Source organism: Protomyctophum parallelum (assembly GCF_964188405.1).
Source record: "Protomyctophum parallelum genome assembly, chromosome: 1".
Classification (NCBI taxonomy): Eukaryota; Metazoa; Chordata; class Actinopteri; order Myctophiformes; family Myctophidae; genus Protomyctophum; species Protomyctophum parallelum.
Window position 1 is genome coordinate 48,340,792 of NC_139697.1, and position 25,101 is coordinate 48,365,892.

General features: G+C 41.0%; 1 protein-coding gene across 1 annotated transcript; it reads left to right on the plus strand.

The window, feature by feature from the left end:
• Positions 1-1,868: 1,868 nt before the first annotated feature.
• LOC310873255 (extended synaptotagmin-2-like) lies at positions 1,869-24,321 on the plus strand. Its single transcript, XM_083785592.1, is given in 24 exon segments — positions 1,869-2,135; positions 2,202-2,537; positions 3,811-3,852; positions 4,639-4,773; positions 5,072-5,148; positions 5,404-5,473; positions 9,758-9,847; positions 9,954-10,009; positions 10,640-10,760; positions 10,899-11,075; positions 12,063-12,145; positions 12,459-12,507; positions 12,615-12,686; positions 12,688-12,705; positions 14,122-14,184; positions 18,883-18,954; positions 19,344-19,430; positions 19,749-19,898; positions 20,571-20,929; positions 21,183-21,281; positions 21,446-21,577; positions 22,372-22,477; positions 22,941-22,990; positions 23,949-24,321. Coding segments are annotated over 24 exon segments (2,565 nt in total). The 5' UTR covers positions 1,869-2,054; the 3' UTR covers positions 23,989-24,321.
• The last annotated feature ends 780 nt before the right edge of the window (positions 24,322-25,101 follow it).

Sequence of the window (25,101 nt, forward strand, 5' to 3'; positions counted from 1 at the left end):
GTATGCACAGTGGTCTGGCGCAATCAGGACACATTGCTGTCTTATGCACAGTGGTCTGGTGCAATCAGGGCACACTGCTGTCTTATGCACAGAGTTCGTGCTCTGCGGCTGCGCTAAGACCAATTAAAGGTGGTCTGATGAACCAGTGCAGTGATGGTGCAGATATTCACAATGAGCACACACACTGATTAGTCAAAATATACATCCGTACATCACATTCAACAATTTAAGTGTCAAGTGATATGGTAGACTATACAAAGAAATGAAGAAAAAAAAGGAAATCGTTTTTGTATTTTTGCAAGCACTTGATTCTTCATTTTACTACTATACATGTGCAGAATATATGCATGCTTTGCACTTGCATTTGTTTTAGACTGTGATTGCACAATGTTTTATATAGCCTTGTGTGTGTATGTGGCCCACACAGTGTGTGTGTATGTGGGGGGGTCCTGCCTTGATCAATGTGCATACGTGTATGTACATGCAGTTGCATGTTTGTTTGTGTATGTTAGTGTACACATAAGCCAGGCAACAGGATATTAGTATCCATTGTTTGTAAGCTTGTCATTAGCTTTAAATCATTTTTCTTCTGTCACTATTTCAGAGAAGAGACAAATAACACCTGCTACCGTTATAGTGGCCATACTCATCATACTCATGGTTCTTCTGTGCATGATCTCAGCACTACGGAGGAGGTATTGTGGACACAGTGACAAACCTTACACTGTTTGAACAATATTAAAAGTCCCTATAACTTTGTGGAACTGTCATTCCATTAGTTCTGCACTACTAGATAGATGAGAATTGTACGCACTCATTTACAAGTGAACCACACAACAAAGAATACTCAATAGATTGTTGTATGTTTAATGGTAAATGTCTTCACCTTGAGGAAGGTAGTGCACACACAAGGTGCAAGACGAGCAAAAGTAACACACAAGAGACTGATGAAGATCTGATTGATCGAAAGGTTTTTTTTCATCACCAGTGTGCAGACTATTCTCATCTTTAATTCTCATCTTGTTCCACTAGGTTCTGTAGGATTTTAGGTTGCTGTATGCCAGTTACTGTACCAGATCCAGCTAACAGTAAATGGGCAAGAGAATGTTCCACAGAGAAGGTATAGTGCAGATTAATATACTGTACATATTCATTATATTGTCTGTGTCGGGAAGAAACCTTATATATCTCCATATCTCATATTTTTATTTGTATTTATTTATTCATTAATTAATCTTATACATCATCATACGACAATGTTATGAAAACCTCTACAAGCTTAGCTCACAGTACGTGCTGCAACACGTTGTGAGCTTGTAGATCTGCTTCATTAGCCGGGGAGCCACAGGCCCAAAAGCTCAAGGAATAGAGATTAACCTGTGATGTCATGACATACTTTTTATTTGTGTTCTTTCCATTCACTTGGTCATTAAGGTCCACAGAGGTCTGCTCTGCCAGAAACATTGCAAAACAAAGTTATGACCATTTTGTATACCACACCATAGAAGACCAATATTTCTTCATACTTTAAGTAGCATGTGACAACTAGGGGGTTTTCATGATTCTGAATCCATTCCTTGAATTTCAATATATAACTTGAAACTAAGTTGAGAAAGTGTTTGGTGTTTATTTCTTGGTAAAAGGGTTTACATTTGAATATGTAAGTCCTGTGTCGATTTCACCAGAGTGGTTAACCCAGATGAGGAAGAACTCATAAAAAAAAGGAGAAACATCTCTCTGGTAGACTAGATCTACCTGGCACCCCTAAAACAAATAACCATCTAAAGCCTGACTGTGCGTGCGCTGACTTATTTTGGGAGTGTCTTTACCTGGCTGCTGTTGTTCCTGCATTTTTTCAACAAGGAAGTATGAAATCCAACAGTGACGATGGAGGAGGGTGTTCTTAACTTTTGTAACTCGGAGCAATAGTTTGTAAACAAGAAAAGAGATAATCTATTAATCTAGCGCCGGCGGTGCCTAAAGCCAAGGAAGGATCCTCCGATACATTTGTATCGAAGCGACTGTGAGCAGACTAGAGAGTAAACATCTCTGGAATGCGACGGCGCGACGCATCTTTGGCGGCGGAGCGCACTGGACCTGGACACAGTTCGGACCCGCTGTCATCCACCGGACACATGGATCCCATAGAGTTGATATATAACTCTATGATGGATCCAAATGGTCCGGTTGAGGGCTCTATGATGGATCCAAGTGGTCCGGTTGAGGGACGGTGGCTCGGGGGGTTCGGCTCTGCCATGATCCAAGGGAATAAGTGGACCCCGTCGGCGGTCAATCAGATCCTCATGGAATGCCTGCTGTACCTTGGGAAGGCGGTGCTAGTGTTTTATCCCGTGTATCTGACAGGGTATCTGGGGCTCAGTGTCAGCTGGGTTCTGCTGTGCATGATGATGGTCACCTGGTGGAAGAAGAATCGCCAGTGGAAAGAAGTCCGGATCCGAACCGCCATAGACTTTGTGGATAATGAGACGCACGTTATCCACAAGGAGTTGAAGAAGACGTTGAAAATGGCATCATGGGTATGTAATATGTATAGAGGGATTTAGCTTTTAAAATGTATTGAGTATACACTTCTTCTGATATTCAGACTACAATCACTACATAATCTCTCTCTCACCGTAGTTTCCCATATTGTTTGGATTGTGTCACCTCATCATACACTAATCATACACATCATAAACACTCTTACTAACCACAGTTACCACACCTAGCCTATTTTGTGAATGATTCATGAGAAGATCGAGACTAGATTTGTCCAATCCAAAGCACACATGATTCACAGATTTCACAGTACACACATCATCTCTGAGAGAAAGAGAAATGCACATTTTAGTAAAATGTCCTGTTGCCTATTGTAGGACTGTCATGTGTTAAGTGTATCAATTTGGCTGCATATTCTTTCTTGAAGCTAGTTAAGTCGTCTTTGCACAACTTTTAAATGTCATCAATTTACAATTAAGAAATACCACTATGGCACTATATTATTTACAAATGGCACCAAACCCTTCATGGCTTCTAACATGAAAGGAAGCAATGTAAAATTATTAAATTATTATTTTTAAGGAGAGCTCTATTATTTCATTTTAATAGTAAAACTATAGCCTACACAGTGTAGTTTGCAGATTACTCTCCCTTTTCCTCTAACATCCAAGACACATTATGCAAACACTAATTGCATAAAGAATATGCTACTTGCATCAGATGCTGCATATTGGTAAATGATGGGACAAATTGTGTTGCCGTCCATAGCTTTAAAACTCCAGAGAAGCCTAGGTAAGCCCTCCATAGCAATTACTGTTATAACTGGCACACTACATTTTTCCCCATCCATCTTTAACTATACTGGAATCGGGGCGCTGTGGTAACGGTTCCAACTTCCAACACAGATTCCAATTTTCTTTACCTTTTCAAGTTTCTGAAATTGTTGATTTAATTTATTTCATTTGATACCATTTGTAATGCTGCCAATCTTTCCACTTCCATTTGTTTGTTCGCTGTAGTAGCGATAAGTCACTGTAACTTTTGTATAATGGATGTGATTGTAACTAACTGTTAATTACTGATCAAAACTATTATTGAAGGAACATATCATAGATCTCACTTCATGGTAATTGATTTAAAACAAATCCCATCACCATCATAATTATCACTATCATATTCATTATTCACAATGATGCATGTCATGTACTGTAACCTCACTGTCAGTCAGTACCTGGAAAAAGGAATCCCTCCCTTACATAGCATATACAGTAATGTACTGTACTATGATCTGTCTCTTCCTGTTTGCCACAGGTCAATTTTCCTGATGTTGAGAAAGTCCAGTGGCTCAACAAGGTACAGTAAAACATTACGCTGACCAACCTCATTCTATGCTCTTACAGTTGGTGTTTGCAGAATCTTTTCCTGCCTTTAGTGATAATTCATAACCCACGTGTAAAAGTGTTGAAAATGCGGATTAGACTATTTCAATTTTGTAATTGAAGGATTAGCCAGCCAGGCTCAGGTCATATTTTGACAGCAGGAAATGCCTGTCATAATTTGACCCCCCAGTATCAGGATGTATTAGGATGTTGATATTCATTCATCAGACAACACTCCCCACTCACAGGTAGTACCCCCCCCCCCCCCCCCCCCCAGAGAGGACGTATAGGGCATTAGTCCTACTCCTCCTCCCAGCCCAAATCACACCTTGGAAATGTCAAGGAATTTGGGGTTAAACATTTAAGAAGCACCTCAAGGCAGCTGGAAAACACAGCTGTGGTTTACTGTGTTTTCTTCTCTCTTATTATAGTTCTGATTGCCTTAGACTTTATCATGAATGGGCTAGGGGTTGGACCTTCTCTTGACCTTGACCTTCTCTTATCTACACTGTCTTTTCACATGTGTGGTGTGACACACGGCTATGGGTTTCCATTACATGTCAATTGTGGATACATTGAATGTAAGTTGTGTGTTCTCCTTGATGGTACCTCAATAATAATTACTCAATCTTTAAAACGCTTCTTTGCCTCAATTGATTGTCTCCTTCTCTTTACTGACTGAGTTCCCGATACAGATTTCATGGACAGAAAGCATGAGTGTCTATTTCAAACAAAGTGTTTTTTGATACTGTGTTGCCAGGTGGTGGAGCAGGCTTGGCCCTTCTTTGGAATGTTTATGGAGAAGCTCCTTAAAGAAAAGATCCAGCCAGCCATCAGACTGTGTAGCCCTGCTCTTAAAACGTTCACCTTCACCAAGGTTCATTTTGGACACATTGTGAGTTGGCATCTCAAATGAGGTTTTTTTGCGATATATGTTCAAAATGTGTTTGTTTGTTTATTTATGTATAGTACCTAGCAGTCAGAGCCTGCAGTACCTGCTGTTAGAGCCCTTCAGGCCATTATTTTGCTTTACATTCCAACATCCGTTCTAACAGGAAAATAATCTGACAATGCTTGCCTACTATTGCTACTAACAAACTCCCACCTTGTGAATCACATGATTACTCTACAGTAGTAATGATGTACATAGTTTTTGTATCCTAAGTATTTATACGATGTCTTGCTCATTTCAGCCTCTCAGAATAACTGGGATAAAAGTGTTCACTGATGAAGTGGATAAACGTGAGGTGATTCTGGACATACATATATGGTGAGTAACACGTGACGGCATTAAAGGTAATATCTGCTGGTGGACACAATGTGTTTTAATGTCATTGTTGTCATCGGTGTCAATTGTATCTCTTGATGTCTTCCGTGTCAAATCCATCAATACTTCCAGGCGTTCCAGCCTCTAGGTCGGAATGAAATATTATCTGAATACGACTACTAGACATACTGTCACAAATGCTTGTTTGTTTGTACAGACATATGATGCTTAATAAAGATTACTGTATTTTCTTTGCAGTTATGATGGTGATGTAGACATTGACACAAAAGTGAAGCCACTACTCACAGCTGGGGTCAAAGGTCTTCAGGTGGACATCTTATTTTTCTGTCTGTTGCTGAGTTGCTTTAGTTTATTCCTAGAAGTTACTTTTCCCTTGTATTTGTTTATTTATACAGTTCTTCATTAGCTGATGCCTTAATGTCAGATAGTCCAAGACATTATACATTATCAACATATTATATTCACAGTACAAAAAAGAAGAAGAGAAAAACATCTTACAAAAGTAAAGTCTCATGAGAAAAGAGATACCAACAGGGATACAACAGATTTAAAATCATAAAGGGCACTATCAATCTGGATGTAAGCAATATGTTGTATGTTTTGAGTGTACAGTATTATGAAGTCTTTGGTGTTACAAATATCACTTGGATCATTGGATGACTATACCATAGTTGACCTATAAAATACAGCTCTTCTCTTCATGGCATTGGACCACAAGTGGAATATGTATGAATATCTGAGCATGTCTCATTAAAGATGGTAACTCTACTGTATTCAATTTGTGCAGTACTTAGGGACTGATCGTTATTTATCCACCAGGGGGGGGTGGTGCAGATGTGATTTAATTTTTTTATTTTTCCTCATCCCCCCCCCAGCCTCCAAATATTTTTTCGGGACCCCCCCCTCAGGGACTGGAAGAATATATATGACCCCCCCCCCCCCAAACACCATAGACTATATTCATTTTATATTCACACCAACAGTATAACAGCATAAAGTAAACGCTGATCGTTTATTAGGCGGCGGCCGTCTGGGGTTCATTTGGTTCCATATCTGTCATTACATTATGGTCAACACTCAACACTGATATACCATTGCATTCTTCCAACTAAATATTTAAATATGCTCCAAAATAGCATATGCAGACCTATAAGCTCACAACAACACGCTGATGACGCGACGCAATTTTGTGATCTTAGATTGGCTATTTTTGAGGTGAGCCTCGTGCGTAAAGTAATTCTAGCTAAGCTGCCAAGGCAGTGGGCACCCCTCGCCTCTGTGCCCAAGCCCAGGATGATGAAAATGAATGAATGCTAAATAAATACATGTATGTCACGCAGTCGCATACCATAATACTACAGCGTCATACTCCACAGAGAAAAGCACAATTTGCGCAACACCATGCGTGGCATCAACTGCCTGCTCGGCTCATTTAGCCAGCCAGGCACCACCGAATAGTTTAACTCTTTATAGTCTATATAACCAGTACGCAGACAAGAGTAGGCTACATCATTGGCACCGGCCAAGTACTATTCTCTGACTCACACCAACATTGCAAGGGGCACAGTGCGCAAAGATGCACATCACGACCAGCCAGCCCTACCTTTTAAATCAATGAGCGTCTGTCTCGTCTGTGCTTTTCTCCGCCACCATGTCAACGATGCGTTGTCCAAAGACGGTTGCGTCTCTTCCATCAAAATATTCCATATACCATCAACATAAAGGCAAGGTGTTTCTGTGATGTTTTTCTACTTTCTATTTGGATGAACTTGACGTTCACAAGCAACTTGAGTCACCAACAGTAACTTGTAAGAAGCCTTCTAAGGTTATATCGTTACGTCATCCACGACCTCAGCCGCGACATTATTATTATTATCATCTCAGTCTGACATTCTCCTGACTCGGTGAAGCGGCGCTGGGTGAAACCGAAACACCAGCAGCAGCGCTGGTGCTGCCAGTCTGCTTTCCACATCTTCCTCCTCTCTGACACCGACAACACTCGCTCTTTTCAGTGCAAACACCGTGGTTCATAACTTCAATTTTTTTCCGCTTGCATTATTCTACTGGAAATGTCATGAGACATGAACGGCGCAGAATCAATCTATCTCGCGCCACCTTGTTTTGAACTGAAGTGGTTACGTCAGTTACTGAGTCAGACCTTTGCTGGTAGAACAGATCTACATGCTAACAACGCGCCACCAAGCAACGCGTTGTTAGCTTGTAGATCTGTTCTATTTGCATGTGCAGTTGCGCACACATGGAAGATACCAAGTACACTCGCCACACAGGGTAAACTTTATATAGATAGGAGTAAAACACTATGAAAAACAAAATAATCTAAACATTTTTTTAAATACAAAATTCAGCAAAATAAAGTTGTACAACCTCCCCCAAGCCAAAATAAAAGAAAACATATCCCCCCCTCAGGCTCAAAAAATAGTTTAATGACCCCCCCCTTTTTTGCACCATACCAACCTTTGATAAATAACGATCAGTCCCTTACCTGAAATTGGAGATAATGATGATGATATGGGTTGAGACGCAACAAACATTCGTCCCAGCGGTGTGATATGTCCTGTTGTACATCGGTGCAAGTAATTAAATTGGTTAAATTCAATGGTTGCTTGCAACACCCATTGGTGTGGTTTGGATTTAAGAGGCTATGGGGTCGATTTAGGACTTCTATTTTACTTACTTCTATATTACTAATCTAATTACAGTATTATGATCTGGGGGCGTGTAGTATGTCATATTGCAATTTTGGGCATGTTAAGAAGCGCTTTTGACACCCCGCGGAGTGCGCAAAACGGCCTTGAATTAGTCATGGGTGTGTTTAAGGCGTGTTTGAGACGTACCCAATCAACATGTCCATACTATTCTCTTTACCAGTCAGCTGATGTCACATACGGAATGCGCACTTTGGGGATCGTGGTATGACATTTCTTCAGGCTGGCACCATAGAAGACATGACATGCCTTTGTCACATTTGGGTTAATTATTCCTATTGCACTGCATGCTGTCACCTTTATGCCTCAAAAGAACAGACCCACCGTTCAGATCGGAATGGAATTGCGAGTAGATAGCAGCATATTGGCAAATTGACAATCCATGCGTAATTAATTAATTCGATAACGATAGAACCATGTACCATACAGCGAATGAAAGCAAGATTCCTAAGGAATATGGAGATTTTTACATTTCATAAAACGGTTGAGAAATGAGAGAACCATGAGTGTTTATAGGCTAATGTCAACGTTTTTTTATGAAAGACCAAACGGGCTGTGAACTTGAAGAGCTCAATCACCATCCCGACACGGAAAAAATATAGCCTAGTGCATGCATGTATATGCACTGTTGCACTTGCACACAGTAGCCTACACACGCTCTTTATTTGTTTCTATTGAAAAACACCAGTAAAATAACGTTTATTATATTTTATTTCATTCAAGTCACGACGAAGGAATGAGTTGAATGCGTGCTGCGTAATGCTGTGGCCCCGATGGTATGGTCTTCGCTGAGTTCGCTCGTAGCATTTTATTGAAGAAGACTTGAATCGGGTGTGATACAGCATATGAAAGCACATTTCCCACGGATTATGGAGATGTTTTTATTTATTTTTAAGGTTGAGAAATGAAAGAATTATGGCCGTTTCTAATCTCAATTTTTTTTTTTTAAAGACGCAAAACTGCCATGTCTCATAGAAACAAGTAAATAGGTCTATAAAAATAAGCGCATATAACAGGGGTCTGTAACCTATTTTAAATGAAGTGCCATGTTTTTATTTTCTAAATAGTGAGTCTGCCATATCCAGATTAATTTGAATGACACCACATTAAAATAAAAAAACATATTTTGATTGTCCACAAATATAAAGTTCTTCCTTCTTTTTAAATATGTTCTTGCACATTGTTATAATGATCATTATATATCCCCCTGCAGTCAGAGTTCATAGTTTTAATGAATGAATGTGATGCATTGTGAGCTGGTATAGATCTGCTATTTTCAAAAGTAATCTTTTTATTTAATTTTTGGATTAGCTGTCCTTAGTTGGGCAAATGCATTCATCTGGGGATCCTTGACATGGGAATGTGCTGTGTGAGGATCACTGGTTTAAACAACATTAGGAGAAAATCCCAAATAACCACTTCAGAAACAAGAAAAACAACCACACAGAAAACAACTTTACAGAAAAATAAGCCGCTTATAATAAACAGACATGGCAACACTCTACCAGCTTCCCAGAGCCGCTCAAGTGTCAAATCAAACAGTGCTTTTTGCGTTTATGAGGTGGTCAGACCCACGTCTAATCGTTATGCGCTGAGTGTCTTTAGGTCAAGGGGCTTAATAGCAAATTGCGCAAAGCGAAAATAATTAACATATGGACACTCCCACAATGCTAAAATATTCAGGACCGCGGTAAGCCATAATGTGTGTGCGTTCAACACGGGTCAGTGCGTTCAACACGGGCCGATATGCCTTTCATAATACGAATGTGCGCAGAGCGAGGCCAATTTATGTATTTCCATTGGTAAAACGCACCTTCAAAATCTACCCAATTGAGTCACAAAATGAAACTTCTAAATGCTTCCAGTTTCAAGGGATGCTGAGGGTCATTCTGGAGCCTCTCATTGGTGAAGCCCCTCTGGTGGGAGGAGTCACATTCTTTTTCATTCGTCGTCCAGTGAGTTTGCATGCATTGTATTCCTATAATCATTCATTGTTGTTAAGAATGGTACTGTTACTGTATTCATTTAGCTTAATTAAAAGGTGACTGAATGCTTTTCCAGACCCTGCACATCATCTGGACAGGCATGACCAACCTCCTAGACACTCCCCCTTTCAGGTTTGCTACCATTGAAACCATTATTATTTAGTGGGTCCCAATGTTAGAGTATATATTAATAGAGACGGCACCCAGAGGAAACCCTGAGGCGAAATGTACATAGTGGCCGAATTTGGTATTGCAGCGTGGGCCCAGACACATGAACGTGTTGGTCCGTTGACTATCATTGTGCACGTTCACGACGGCAGCACGTTCGTGCGCGTTCGTGCACGTTCAACGGCAGCGCGTTCATGTGTTTGGGGCAAATCCATCCCAGAATGCACTCTGTTCCTACCCGGAAGGAGGAGTGAAATCGCCTCATGCGCTTTTGAGCAACTTAATGCAAGTGGATGGAAGGAGAACTCGGATGCCACCTCTATTCATATATACTCTAAGGTCCCAACCCACTGTGGGTCACGGACAAATTCTTATGGGTCACGATTTGAGTAAAAATCCCATATTGTTTTCCTACTGTATATATATAATTTATATTTCATTAATCTTTAATAATTTTATCAGTTTGAAAACAAACAAACAAATCTAATAAATTCCTTAAAAAGTGCTATGCCGTAAAAACAGGATGTATGTTGGTCTCATGTTCTCTACGTTCTGCTATTAATGACCTTTTTGACGTAATCTGTCCCCTGCCAGTCAACTCTCTGAAAGAATCATCATGGATGTCATTGCATCTATGATGGTGCTGCCCAACCGCATGTGTATCCCCCTTATAGACCAGGTCAAAGTGGTCCAGATGAGGTTCCCATTGCCTCGCGTAAGTAACACAACCCAACTTCTGCCTAAATGAAACTTGGATTTTTAACAGGTTTTATTTGTAATTGTTATAGTTTTGTTTCATGGGGTGCATGTTCATTTTGATTAATGTACTGTACTTGGTGCCTCTGTTCCCCAGGGAGTGTTGAGAGTCCATCTACTGGAGGCCAGAGACCTGATGGTCAAGGTTACATACATGATGGGCTTGGTAAAGGGAAAGTGTGATCCTTATGCAGTCGTCACATGCAGCAACAAACAGTTCAAAAGCAAGACGGTCAAAGAGAACCTGCACCCACACTGGAATGAAGTGTACGAGGTATATTGTCAAAGGAGAAAACCTACTCTGGTATTCTTTAAGATATAATGGCCATATATTTACATCCTGTCGAGGTGAAGCTGACATTTGTTTTATGCTGTTGAATACAACAGCATAAAAACTGGGAACAGGCATTTAAAATGGTCTTTCCACAAAGCCCAGGACGGCCTGCTCTCTGTTCTTCTCTTACCGTGCCCGTGCTGTCCCTCCAAGCTCTCCAAAAATAGGTTTTCCATGTCTTTTCCCAGTGTCTTCCTTACAGTTACAGTATACGTTTCTCTCCCAAGCCAGTGCCAGGGTTGCCATGACAAAGACACCAAAGGGTCACATGACTCAATAATGCCCTCCAATTGCTGGAGCAAGATGGGGTAGAGTAAATTATTGAGTCATTTACAGTTCTTTGAAAATTATCTTGATCAAAGGCTTCACAGCTGATTCAAAGACAGGCCTTCAGGTGTTTACTCACACCCTAAGTAGAGTTGCCATAATACAGCATAACAAATGGCAGCATGAAAGGCTTTAGTAAATTACCGGTAAATAAATAATGATATTAGTAATTTGACAAATTTCCCAATACACTGCATATCTACCGTATATTGCCTTTATCCAAACACGTAAACGTATTTGTTCACATTCACACACCCTCATTTGGAGAAATGAAGGGTTCAGTCAGTGTCTTGCTCAAGGACACTTTGATAAAAAGCCAGGGAACAAACGGCCTGAGCCATTGCCACTGTATGGTGTGTGCTGTAATTCTAATTATAAACATCATTAGTATCATCATCATTGTTTTAGAGACACCCCATGCATGCATTTACAATATGCGACCTGTCAAATTATTAAAACCCCATATCCCACATTTTCAAATGCTGAGGTATGTAAGAATGAATGATAATATAAAATACACAGAGTGATGATTCTGGACTCTGCTTGTTACACTATGTATATTACCATCCTATCCACCAACAACTTCTATTATGTGTGTAGTTTGTGGTCCACGAGGCCCCAGGCCAGGTGCTGGAGATAGAGCTCTTTGACGAGGACACTTCCTTAACTGACTTCCTTGGGAGGTAACGAAACCTCCTAATGTGTACATGGGTGCATCAACACCCATTTATGTATACGCATAATTGAGTTTGTTGCAGTCTTAAGATGCTGCATGCATTGTGTTGAAATGTGTAGTGTAATCTCACAAATATATTTAACTATTTGAAAACAGCTTGCCGTTTGAAATAAACTGAGCATCAGAAATCAATTTAACACACCTTTCTGTCACTGACAAGTGACAACTCATATCTAAATTCCATTGTCATTATGTAGAAAACCCCTCCTGTATTTGGTAGTAACAGTTCACCTGTCATTATGAATGGGCTTACTCAACAGGTATCACCTGGACGTTGGAGAAGTGAAGCGATACAAACAAATTGACCAGGTGAAGCTACAGTATTCTTAATACAAAATATCTGAACTTTTAAAAATAATAACCAGAACACTATTGGCTCTCTTTTTGCATATCTTAAATGGATATTCGTTCTGCAGTGGTTCTCTCTAGAAGGGGTCCAGAGTGGCGAGGTCCATCTGAAACTCCAGTGGCTCTCTCTGCAGACAGACCCAAAGCCTGTTGAACGAGGTAATGTCATTTTCCCTCATGATTCTCTGATCAAACTTCACATTCACACCATTATGGCCTGTCTTCTTTTTTTTTTTACTTAATCTTTTTATCCCACGATTTTGTAACCCAGTTTTCTTTTTCACCCAGTGCCAATTATCTAATGTAATCCTGGGCGCTACACTTCCTCTGCCAACCTGGGGGGGGGCAGCGGACTGACCTCATGCCTCCTTCTATGCATGAGGAATCCAAGCTGCTTCTTTTCACCTGACAGAGGGGAATTTCCCCGGGCGGACGTAGCGCGTGGAAGGGACATGTTATTCCGACCAGTTCCTTTCCCCTCCATCAGGCTGGCCAGGGGGAGGTAGTTTTAGAGACCAGGATTACGGCATGTTTTTGTGAGGGTATCTACCATAGACTGTAAAAAATATGGACAAAGCGTTCGCCGGGTCTAACATGGACGTAAAATGAAGCCTGTTATTCCTGCACTGTAAGTCGCCATCTTTCTAGATCCGTTTGGTACCAGCTGGCCATTGGCTGGCTCCGTTTTGGACCAGCTGGCCATTGGCTGCCCAGACAACGAGGCGGGACTTCCCCCCTTCTTCTCCGTTGGTTTTTATTTTGACTCGAGTGGGAGGGGAATCCCGATCATAGACTGTAACGGTAGCCACGCCCCTCAGAACATACGCGATGTTTTGTTTTCTTTATGGTCATTTTTTTAATTAATGGGACCATAATTTTCCAAAAAGAATATTATGACATTAGAAATGAGACTTTAAACTAGTGACTGGAAGAAGAAAGTATTCATGACCATGTTTATTAAGGTAATACAGTCTAGGTGAAGTTGGGCCAAAATACATGGGCCTCTATGGAGCTATGGGGCTTTTTGGGTCCAGTCCAGCGCCACAACAGGCCATTATATGAACTACCGATTTCAAATGAGGCTTCACGAAGTATCTGGCTGACTGCCCCCCTGGTATCTACCCTAGGGGACACGGGGAGAACATGCAAACTCCACACAGAAGGGCCCTATCGCCAACCCCCGCCTCGGGTATGGGCACTGATGACGCGGAGGAGGGAACACGCCGCCAGTGCCCACAGCGTCCCCAGCGGGAATCGAACCCAGGACCTTCTAGCTGTGAGGCGACAGCACTACCAACTGTGCCACCGTGCCCCTATGGCCTGTCTTCTTAATCTGGTTATGAGTCCCCGTTCTCTGCTCTGAGCAGTGTTGGGGATCATACTGGACTGCGAGTAGTGTTAGTACCGTAGAGGTTAGTACTGCTAGTTTGAGCAAGACCTGTTAAGGGCGTGCTGTGATTGGCCAGTAGTCGCTGTGATTTACAGATCTGCCTTCTTGTACGTTTTGCAAACTATGCAAAGTTATGCCTAAAGCTCAGTAAGATTATGTTTCCTGTTTCCTAAACACTCTTCTAGACTAACGATGGTTTTGCCTGTGCAATGCTGGCAGTGTATTTGGACACTGCGTCAAACATTCCAGTAAGTGTGTCTTACATGACATCATTGCTGTAAATAAAGACGTGTTATTGTCCATTGACTGGGTAAGACTTTGGTATATCAGTTTGTTATTAATTGGGAAGGTTGCACACTCCCCCTCATGCACAAACTCACACATGCATAACAAGTGACGTGCAGTACAGACACTAGTACTGTTGGGGACTAAGCTTTAGTTTAGCTTGCAGGGCCATATGGGTGTAGCCTCGTCACATATTGGCCTAGCCACGTCTGACCCCACTACTACTTCCATTCAGAAGATGACAGTGGAGTGCCTTGGAACAGTTTATTTGTCACAGCACATGTGGTATTGTATTGTTGGCTATGGTTTGGTTCGATTGCGTATGCAGATAATGCAGTATTTTGAACATATTTTTAAAAACGTATTGAGTGTCTGTTGATGACAAAGAATATCAAATATCACACACAATTGGCAATTGGGTGTGTTGTTACTTGTTTCACAGCCCACAGAAATATGCAGAACATAAGCTTCAGAAGCTCAAATGACATGAAAGGGTCTTTTGGGCAGTCTGCTGATTATATATCGGGAATGGTGACACCATTCAAAGTAATATATTGAGTTCAATGGAGAACCTTATTCCTGTAACTGACAGCTTACCTTCACTGTTCTTCTTAATTAATACAAAATAAAATGGTTTAATCGTCTGTTTGACCCGGGTATGTTCTGAAACAACCCACATCAACAGTATGTCCTCACATGAACTGTCAGTCCCACTTTCCCTCTTCATGCCCTCTGCTGGCTAAGAATGGTTGCAAAGGAAATGCAACCAACACGCAGTAGCATCCATCTCCCGATGCTGTGTCTAAACTGTGTTTCCTCTTCATAATGCTTATGTTGGATTAAAGATACAGAGATAACAGCAGACATAATTATCATGTCACTTGAGATGTATTAGAGTACTAGACAAAAGTGAATGTGAATTGAAATCTTTGCACACTTATAATATACTCTATGCACATTGCACATACAGTACATGACATACATGTACATACAGTTATTACACATGAAGTGGTCACAGATCTCAGTTTTAGTCCAAATTAGTCCAATGTATTTCCAGCACAGAAGACTACTTGGTTGGTTGGGTGTTCCACATTTTGCTGGCATAGGAGCGACATAGTCACACCCCACTTCATGGCAAGATCCCTGTGTGTTCAGGGTGTGGGGAATGTGGATGTGATGGTTTCATGTATAGACTGTAATCAGAAGTATTAATTATTACACCACCTACCTGTTTTTACACAGAGGATATGTTTTTCTTTAGTAGTAGTAGTAGTAGTAGTAGTAGTAGTAGTAGTAAGTAAAAGCCAGCCAGCGTGCTTTCTGCGGATGGGTTGTGTAACATCCCTCTCTTTATCTCTCTGCCAACCCTGACATGTGTTTTACATGTGCCAGCCGGCGGTTTTGGTTTTGGTAAGTGTTAGGAGTGGAATGCGCTGCCTCCCTCCATGCAAAATGAAAGGGAATTGCATTCCTGCAGGGGAATTGCATTCATGTAGGCAAACTCCCAACATTCCAGCATGTTGGGCGTTGGTGGTTCCTTGTGCCAAGTACCTGGAAGCAAGGAGGATACACCATAGCAGCAAATCGTTAGCCTCATAGGATAAATGCATAAGTCATTTCTTATGATTTTCGGATAATAAGGAAAAACACATTTTCTCGCAAGTATGTAAGAGTTTTTAATGCAGATTTTTACAATGGTTTCCTGAGGGGTTAACAAAATGTTTTTTACAAAAAGATAAACATGAGAGTCATTCCATAACAAAAAAAAGTGACTTAGGCCATTTTCAAGAAAATAATCTGTGACTTAGGCATTTTTTAATACATGTCTACTAAACACCTGGGGGTCTATTAGAGTGATGTTAACTCCATACTAAACACCTGGGGGTCTATTAGAGTAATGTTAACTCCATACTAAACACCTGGGGGTCTATTAGAGTGATGTTAACTCCATACTAAACACCTGGGGGTCTATTAGAGTGATGTTAACTCCATACTAAACACCTGGGGGTCTATTAGAGTGATGTTACCATACTAAACACCTGGGGGTCTATTAGAGTAATGTTAACTCAATACTAAACACCTGGGGGTCTATTAGAGTAATGTTAACTCCATACTAAACACCTGGGGGTCTATTAGAGTGATGTTAACTCCATACTAAACACCTGGGGGTCTATTAGAGTGATGTTAACTCCATACTAAACACCTGGGGGTCTATTAGAGTGATGTTAACTCCATACTAAACACCTGGGGGTCTATTAGAGTGATGTTAACTCCATACTAAACACCTGGGGGTCTATTAGAGTGATGTTAACTCCATACTAAACACCTGGGGGTCTATTAGAGTGATGTTAACTCCATACTAAACACCTGGGGGTCTATTAGAGTGATGTTAACTCCATACTAAACACCTGGGGGTCTATTAGAGTAATGTTAACTCCATACTAAACACCTGGGGGTCTGTTAGAGTAATGTTAACTCCATACAGAACACCTGGGGGTCTATTAGAGTGATGTTAACTCCATACTAAACACCTGGGGGTCTATTAGAGTAATGTTAACTCCATACTAAACACCTGGGGGTCTGTTAGAGTAATGTTAACTCCATACAGAACACCTGGGGGTCTATTAGAGTGATGTTAACTCCATACTAAACACCTGGGGGTCTATTAGAGTAATGTTAACTCCATACTAAACACCTGGGGGTCTATTAGAGTAATGTTAACTCCATACTAAACACCTGGGGGTCTGTTAGAGTAATGTTAACTCCATACAGAACACCTGGGGGTCTATTAGAGTGATGTTAACTCCATACTAAACACCTGGGGGTCTGTTAGAGTAATGTTAACTCCATACAGAACACCTGGGGGTATATTAGAGTGATGTTAACTCCATACTAAACACCTGGGGGTCTGTTAGAGTAATGTTAACTCCATACAGAACACCTGGGGGTCTATTAGAGTAATGTTAACTCCATACAGAACACCTGGGGGTCTATTAGAGTGATGTTAACTCCATACTAAACACCTGGGGGTCTATTAGAGTAATGTTAACTCCATACTAAACACCTGGGGGTCTGTTAGAGTAATGTTAACTCCATACAGAACACCTGGGGGTCTATTAGAGTGATGTTAACTCCATACTAAACACCTGGGGGTCTATTAGAGTAATGTTAACTCCATACTAAACACCTTGGGGTCTGTTAGAGTAATGTTAACTCCATACAGAACACCTGGGGGTCTATTAGAGTGATGTTAACTCCATACTAAACACCTGGGGGTCTGTTAGAGTAATGTTAACTCCATACTAAACACCTGGGGGTCTGTTAGAGTAATGTTAACTCCATACAGAACACCTGGGGGTCTATTAGAGTGATGTTAACTCCATACTAAACACCTGGGGGTCTATTAGAGTGATGTTAACTCCATACTAAACACCTGGGGGTCTGTTAGAGTAATGTTAACTCCATACAGAACACCTGGGGGTCTATTAGAGTAATGTTAACTCCATACTAAACACCTGGGGGTCTGTTAGAGTAATGTTAACTCCATACTAAACACCTGGGGGTCTGTTAGAGTAATGTTAACTCCATACAGAACACCTGGGGGTCTATTAGAGTGATGTTAACTCCATACTAAACACCTGGGGGTCTATTAGAGTGATGTTAACTCCATACTAAACACCTGGGGGTCTATTAGAGTGATGTTAACTCCATACTAAACACCTGGGGGTCTATTAGAGTAATGTTAACTCCATACTAAACACCTGGGGGTCTATTAGAGTAATGTTAACTCCATACTAAACACCTGGGGGTCTATTAGAGTGATGTTAACTCCATACTAAACACCTGGGGGTCTGTTAGAGTAATGTTAACTCCATACTAAACACCTGGGGGTCTGTTAGAGTAATGTTAACTACATACTAAACACCTGGGGGTCTATTAGAGTGATGTTAACTCCATACTAAACACCTGGGGTCTATTAGAGTAATGTTAACTCCATACAGAACACCTGGGGGTCTATTAGAATAATGTTAACTCCATACTAAACACCTGGGGGTCTATTAGAGTAATGTTAACTCCATACTAAACACCTGGGGGTCTGTTAGAGTAATGTTAACTCCATACTAAACACCTGGGGGTCTATTAGAGTAACTGTTGTTTGCTGTGTATGCAATGTAAAAATGCCCAAGTCACACAAAGTGAGTTAGGCGGCAACGTAAAAATGCTCAAATCACACAAGTGACTTAGGCAGATCATCATTTTTGAAGATTGTGAGCTTTGTGATTGGCTGAGGACATAGGCGATGATCCAGAACGATGCAGCAGCCCCAGGAGATCACCTGTATGCAGAAATCTCAATTTCGCCAAAAAATGACTTAGGCATTTATCCTATGAGGCTAACGAAATGGATGTTTATGAATTTATATACAAATAATTTGTAAGATGGAAAGTCAAATGTAAATCTTGTTTAACTACTTTACATATTTTAATAGTACACTAATGTTCATGGTGCCAGGTACCAGGACATAGCACTCGCTCTTAGTCTTATTATATTCATCTCGGTTTTCTGTGTCAAATTCTGACTACAGTTTTGTTACTGTGTAGAGAATTGGCCTTCTGTATTAGAAATGTATGAATCTAATCTCGTTTGAATTCTATTTTCAGCTCACAAAGAGGCATGCTAATCCTAACTCTTATGTGGAATTCTCCATTGACGGACAAGTCCAAAAAAGCAGGGTACTCATCTCTACATAAATACAATTTAGATTTAGCCGATGCGCTTATCCAGAGTGACATACAGTACAAAGTGCAAGATCATCAAACACAGCAATCTGTCTAAATAAAATGCAATAGGCTACTATCTAAATGACAAGCTGAATTAATAAATTAAAATATTTCATTTCCCTAGTTCTTAGTTTGATGTATTTTATCACTAGCCTTTTTGTCAATAGATGTCCCTGCTGTAGTTTGAAAGCATTGAAGAATTAAGTGACTATTACATTTATTTACTGTAATGCATTTTTTACCTTATTTTCACTGATCTTCTCTGAGACAATTGTTTTGTAGTTGTACTCCAATATGAATATACTACTGTATAGCTTGTTAACAAACCTCTTCTCCTACAGGTTGCATATGCATCTAAAGACCCAGTGTGGGGAGAGGGCTTCACTTTCTTTGTGCACAGCATGAAGAACCAACATCTCTGTGTTAAGGTGTGCTACTGAACCCGGCATGCCTCATGACATGTCTCTTCCAGATTATCGTCAGACTCTGTGACACTGACACACAGGGTCACACAGTGTGTGACTATACTTTCCCCCAAATGCGTCTAAGGTTTCTACTTGCAATGTAGTCATCTGCAATATATGAAACCACAATTGCCATATAGGTACCTGATGATATCTTAAGGACTAAGGAGGGATAGAAAAGAGAACATACTCCCATTCATTCTCTTGATAATAAATCATTCTCTCATGCATACAGGAAAGAGTTTAATTTTGTGCATCATTTGCTGTGTTCTCTGTCCCCAGGTCAAGGCACATGAGAAGAAGACAGTGCTGGGAACTCTCAACTTATCCCTCTACCGTCTCCTCAATGCTTCAGACATGGTGCTGGATCAGCGCTTCATGCTGGAACGTTCTGGGGCAAGCAGTCAGATCAAGATGAAGGTTTCTCTCAGGGTGAACACACTCACTACATTACTATACTTCATGTATAGACAGATGCAATTACATTACATACACAAACAAACAAACCAAGTACATCATGGTCACAACACAACACATGGACCTCAGTTTGTAATGTTTGGGAGGTTCTGCTGGTCCACCTGTTCTTAACCCATTTTGTCTTCTACATCCTGACAGTTTTCTGAAAAAGCTATGTTTCTATGTCAGTCGTTCCTCGATTTTTCAAAAATATCGCTGATACCCGCAGGGGCATTGTACTTGTTCACTGTTTATGGCGAAGTAGACAATATCTAGACAATATGGACATGGTGTATAGGGTTTAAGTGGTTAGGGCGTTTAGTGTGGAATACTGAAAAGAGGTTGATCAGTTCCCATTTTTGAGGGGCGCTAGCCTCTCCTGTCCAGCTTTGAGGGTTTGTGTAAACACAAACATTGAATGCCATTGACAATGAATGGTCAGCTTTGAGTGTTTGTGTGAACACAGACATTGTGTAAACACAAACATTGAAGACAAAGGTGAGGACGCAAATTGTGATTGGCTGGAATGAGATGATGTATGATGATAAGAGCGCTCCTCACCTCACACGGGTGTGATTTGTCATATAGCATTAGCACTACAAAATGTTTCTGTCATTGACAGTAGCCATGTCCTCAATCCCAACCTAGATTCTAACCCTTGAGAGGGATCCTCCTCCACCGCCGAAGTCACATGAGGTGGAGGCCAACCCAGGTGCCAACACCTCCCCCACTACTCCTCCCCTGTCTTCTCCCTCATCTCCTCCTCCTTCCACCTCTGCTATTCCTGCCAAAGCCTCTCTATCTCCATCTCTGATGGGTGATACCACCGACGGCCTTCAGAGCAACTACGTTTCCCGTCGCCATGATTCCTTTGCGGCCTCCAACGGGCATCGTACAGCTCAGGCCACGCCGGCGCGCATGCGGCGGTACGACTCCCACAGCCTGCTGTCGGAGAACTCCATCGCCTCATCCCGCTTGGACCTTTCGGAAGGTCATCCCTATCCAGAGTGAGTCTGTTGCTCTTTTGCTGGCCTTTCAAGACCTGCTTTGTACGATCTGAGAGGATTCCCATTCTCCCTTTTTTTGAGAGGATAGAGTGAGGTAACAGATAAGTGGACACAGAGAAGAGAAGGTTCTTGATCTTGTGTGTGTTTGTGCGTGTGTGTTTCACAACCAAATATCGTTTGTCTATGACATTGTTTGGTAACTTTGGAGTTTGGACACTCAAGTGAGAAAAATGTATTGTTTTGAAAATTTAAGGGCCATTATGAACCATCAAGGGTCCTTTGGGGAGATCCAGTTGACCGTACGCTACGCTGTCCTGAGGAAAAAGCTCATCGTCTTGGTCCAGTCCTGCAGGTAATCCAGAAACAACACACTCACATCTGTTGTGTATATATATATTGTGTTGTGTATATTTTTACAAGTTCACACTATTGTTGACTGGATGCTTTCTCATGCACTCATCGTGCATATTTAAAATGATCCAGTCCATATAATTAGACCTAGTCTTGTTCCTACAGGAATCTGTTTCCCTGGAGTGAGAATGGCACAGATTCTTACGTTCGTCTCTACCTGCTCCCTGACCAGACCTGGAGACACTGCTTGAAGACCCAGGTCAAGAGGAGGACGGTCAATCCAGTCTTCAATGAAAAGTAAGTCAAATACATGCTGCTCACTATTTGTTCATGGGTAATTTTACCTGAGACAAACTCAAGTCTACTGAAGATATGAGAAATTAATGTGCATTTCTTTTTTTAAGCAACTTTGAATGTGTGCTGTTAGTTCACACTGTTTCTGTCCCACATGTGTTGCCATTGTGTTGTTTTGGGGAAGCTGGTTCGTACTCTTGAAGTCTCGTCTGGAACTCTCGTCTCGCACGGCTTGTTGCTTTTTTTTCTATGAGTTTATCTGGAGCGCCTGTCACCGGCGTAGGGTCCATTGGGCCACGTGGGCCGTGGACCAGTCAGTTTAGAGCTTGCCCACTCTAATTTCAAAGAGAGGGGGCGGAAAAACAACAAAAGATAGCCTAATTTGCATTACATTTTAGCAGACAAAGTCGTTTGTACTCGCTTTTATAAGCTTTTATTCCGCATCGTGTCCTTCCCCTCTTTTTTTGCTGTATTTAGTGACTTTTATTTCACTATACGGACGTATTTTGCATTATAACAGCCTTTGTTTTGGCCTATTCCTTCAAAGATCAATGGCGGAATACTTTGAAAACGTTGATATTTCAGAAGGCTTTGAATATGGTGCTGCGCCGTATCGGTTTGAACCAGAATATACGGATGAAGGGCTTCGTCAAATTGTTGAGCAGACACTATTACAAGAACAAGATGCCACCATGAACAGAAACAGAAACTATACAAGGATTATTGCTGGATACTGAGGAGCTGGGGGTTTTGCATTTCATTCCCCCATTTATTTTCCCAAACCCGTTTTCCCACAGGTTTGAATTTGATGTGTCCCTTCAAGAAGCTGCCACCAGAAAGGTGGACGTGTCAGTGAAAAACAACAGGATGTTCCACACACGAGAGAGGAAGGAGATTGGCCAGGTAGAGTGAGTGTGTGTGTGTGTGTGTGTGTGTGTGTGTGTGTGTGCGTGTGCGCGTGCGCGTGCGCAAATTACAAGTGTGGTTGCTGATGATGTATAATGGGGTATTGAGTATTGACCCACAAGTCAGGCAATTACACCAGACTAAAGAAAAATAATGCTCCCCAGGGAGAATATACATTTCTAGATAGATTACGTGCGTGCCTAGAAATGTTTAGTATTTATTGACATGTTGGAAAATAATGTAAAATATCTATCTACAATACATATTCCCCCTGGGGAGAATTATTTTTCTTCTTTTATTTAGTCTGGTGCCAGACTATAGTAATTGCCCGACTTGTGGGTCAATTATACATCATCAGCAAACACACTTGCAATTTTACAGATTTGCACCTTTCTAGTTTTATTCTTTATTTGCTTCATGCATTTTTCAGTCACAGTAGCAGATTTATTTATATCCACAGGTACTGATAGATCTTTCCCAGCTGGATCTGGAGAAAGGTTTCACACAGTGGTAAGGGGACTTTTTATTTATTTCCCCAGATTCTTTAAAGATTTAGCAAGATTATCTGTCTGTGAATGAGTTCTGCACCCCAACTAGAGAGTAATATGGCATGACTTGATGGGCGAGATGACAGATCTCCATTCTTAGCTGCTTTGTAGGTAGGCTTAGTTACTCACACCTCTGTGTTGCTACCATGTTTCCATAACAACTACTGCAGATAAGTCAACAATTTCTGAAAACACAAATCCAATCTGATCACTTGCAAAATGACAGTGTGTACATGGACAGTCAGTCAGTCAGTCAGTCAGTCAGTCAGTCAGTCCTAAAGATTGTATTTGAGAAACATCTGGATTTGCCTGCTATCTGGATAAAGCGTGTAAAAGTGTGTGCATGTATGTAGTACCAGTTCATCAAAGTTTTCAGCATCATCGTATGTAATTAGGATAGTAGTAAGAAGTTGTTATTGGCCGAAATGTAACATACTACATTGACTTTTCAAATACTGTAATTGTAATTGTACTGGCATTCATCTTCCCTACAGTATAATGGTAAACCCATCTGGAACTCCATGGAGGTTTCCAGGATCCTAAAATTAGATCATAAGAAACATTTGTCAGTACAACAATGAATCAAAAATATAAAAGGAAACTCTTGTGTTACTGTATGTTGTTTAACGACTTATGCCCTGTTAAATAAAATGTATGGCCCTATCTTCGCTTTTATCCCTAAACTTCTTTGCCATATTTTATTATCTTGAAAAACATTTTAAAATAGTTCAACTAGCCGATCTACATCGACACGTTGTGAGCTTGTAGATCAGCTATTTGAACTATTTTAATATGTTTTTCAAAATAGTAAAAAATGGCAAATGAGTTTAGGGATAAGGGGTAAGGATAGACGCATCTATAATGACAGTCTAAAGTGGTTAGGGCTGTCAATATCAATATCACCTCTTTCTCTTCTAAAGGTACGAGCTCACACTACCCGACCTGAAGAAGTCAAACTAGAGGAAGAAGCACGGCAGCATATCTGCTCTCAGCAGTATAAAGGATTTGCTTCCCAGTCTCAATGCAGCAAAATGCAAGCCAATGGGGTTAGTTTGTGCAAAAGCGATACTAAATAATTGACGTATCACTGAACAAATACACGGGTGGAAATGGTCATTAGACAAAGTGCACATTGTCTTAATTGTCATAAGAGTTTATTTTGGTTATTCTGATTAAGGTGTTTTGTGCAACTCCTCAAAAACAGAATCCTTGTGTATTCTGTGTAATGAGGTCTTTTTATGCTTTTATATTCACTATCCTCACTTATGCACTGTAAAAATTGAGGATTCTAAGATGTACTGTTGGAATATGATCTATATTATGTATATATATGCTTTTATTCTGAAGTGCCCGGAGTGCTACCCGGAAGTGCCCATTAACGTGAGTGTATATATTGGCTAAATAAACGCCTCTCGTCAGTGTTCTGTTGTGTGTCAACAAGCTGACGAGTGGATGATGTGAACTGACGCTGCTGCCTACTCGTGTCTTATTTATTTCCTCCTTATATACCGACCAGTCTCCATGCTATCTAGACTCTTCCTATCGCTGTAATGGCAGCTCTGCCAACAGGTTATGGGCCCAGCCGGACGGAAGATAATGGAAGCCGGTGGAGTCGGATTTGTTTTGATGAAGATGAACGCAACTTTGAATTATGGTTAGTAAAATTCCTCGGGCACCTACGGCTGAAAGGGTTGAAATACACTATACTGAACGAGCCTGCTATCGACGACGAAGACGTGCTCGATGGGGACGAAGCAGCCACAAGAGACGCCAAAGCTGAAGCAAGAGCCGCTGAGGACGCCGAGAAAAATGAGGACGCATACGCTGAGCTAATTCAAGTACTCGACGATAAAAGTTTGTCTTTGATTATGCGTGATGCAGCAGACGATGGGAGGAAGGCGTTACAAATTCTGAAGGATCACTATGCTGGCAATGGGAAACCAAGAGTGATTAGTTTGTACACAGAGCTTACTTCGCTCCAGAAGGCTGCTAATGAAACAATTACAGACTATATTATTCGAGCTGAAGCTTCCATCACGGCACTGAGGAATGCGGAAGAGACTTTGAGTGACG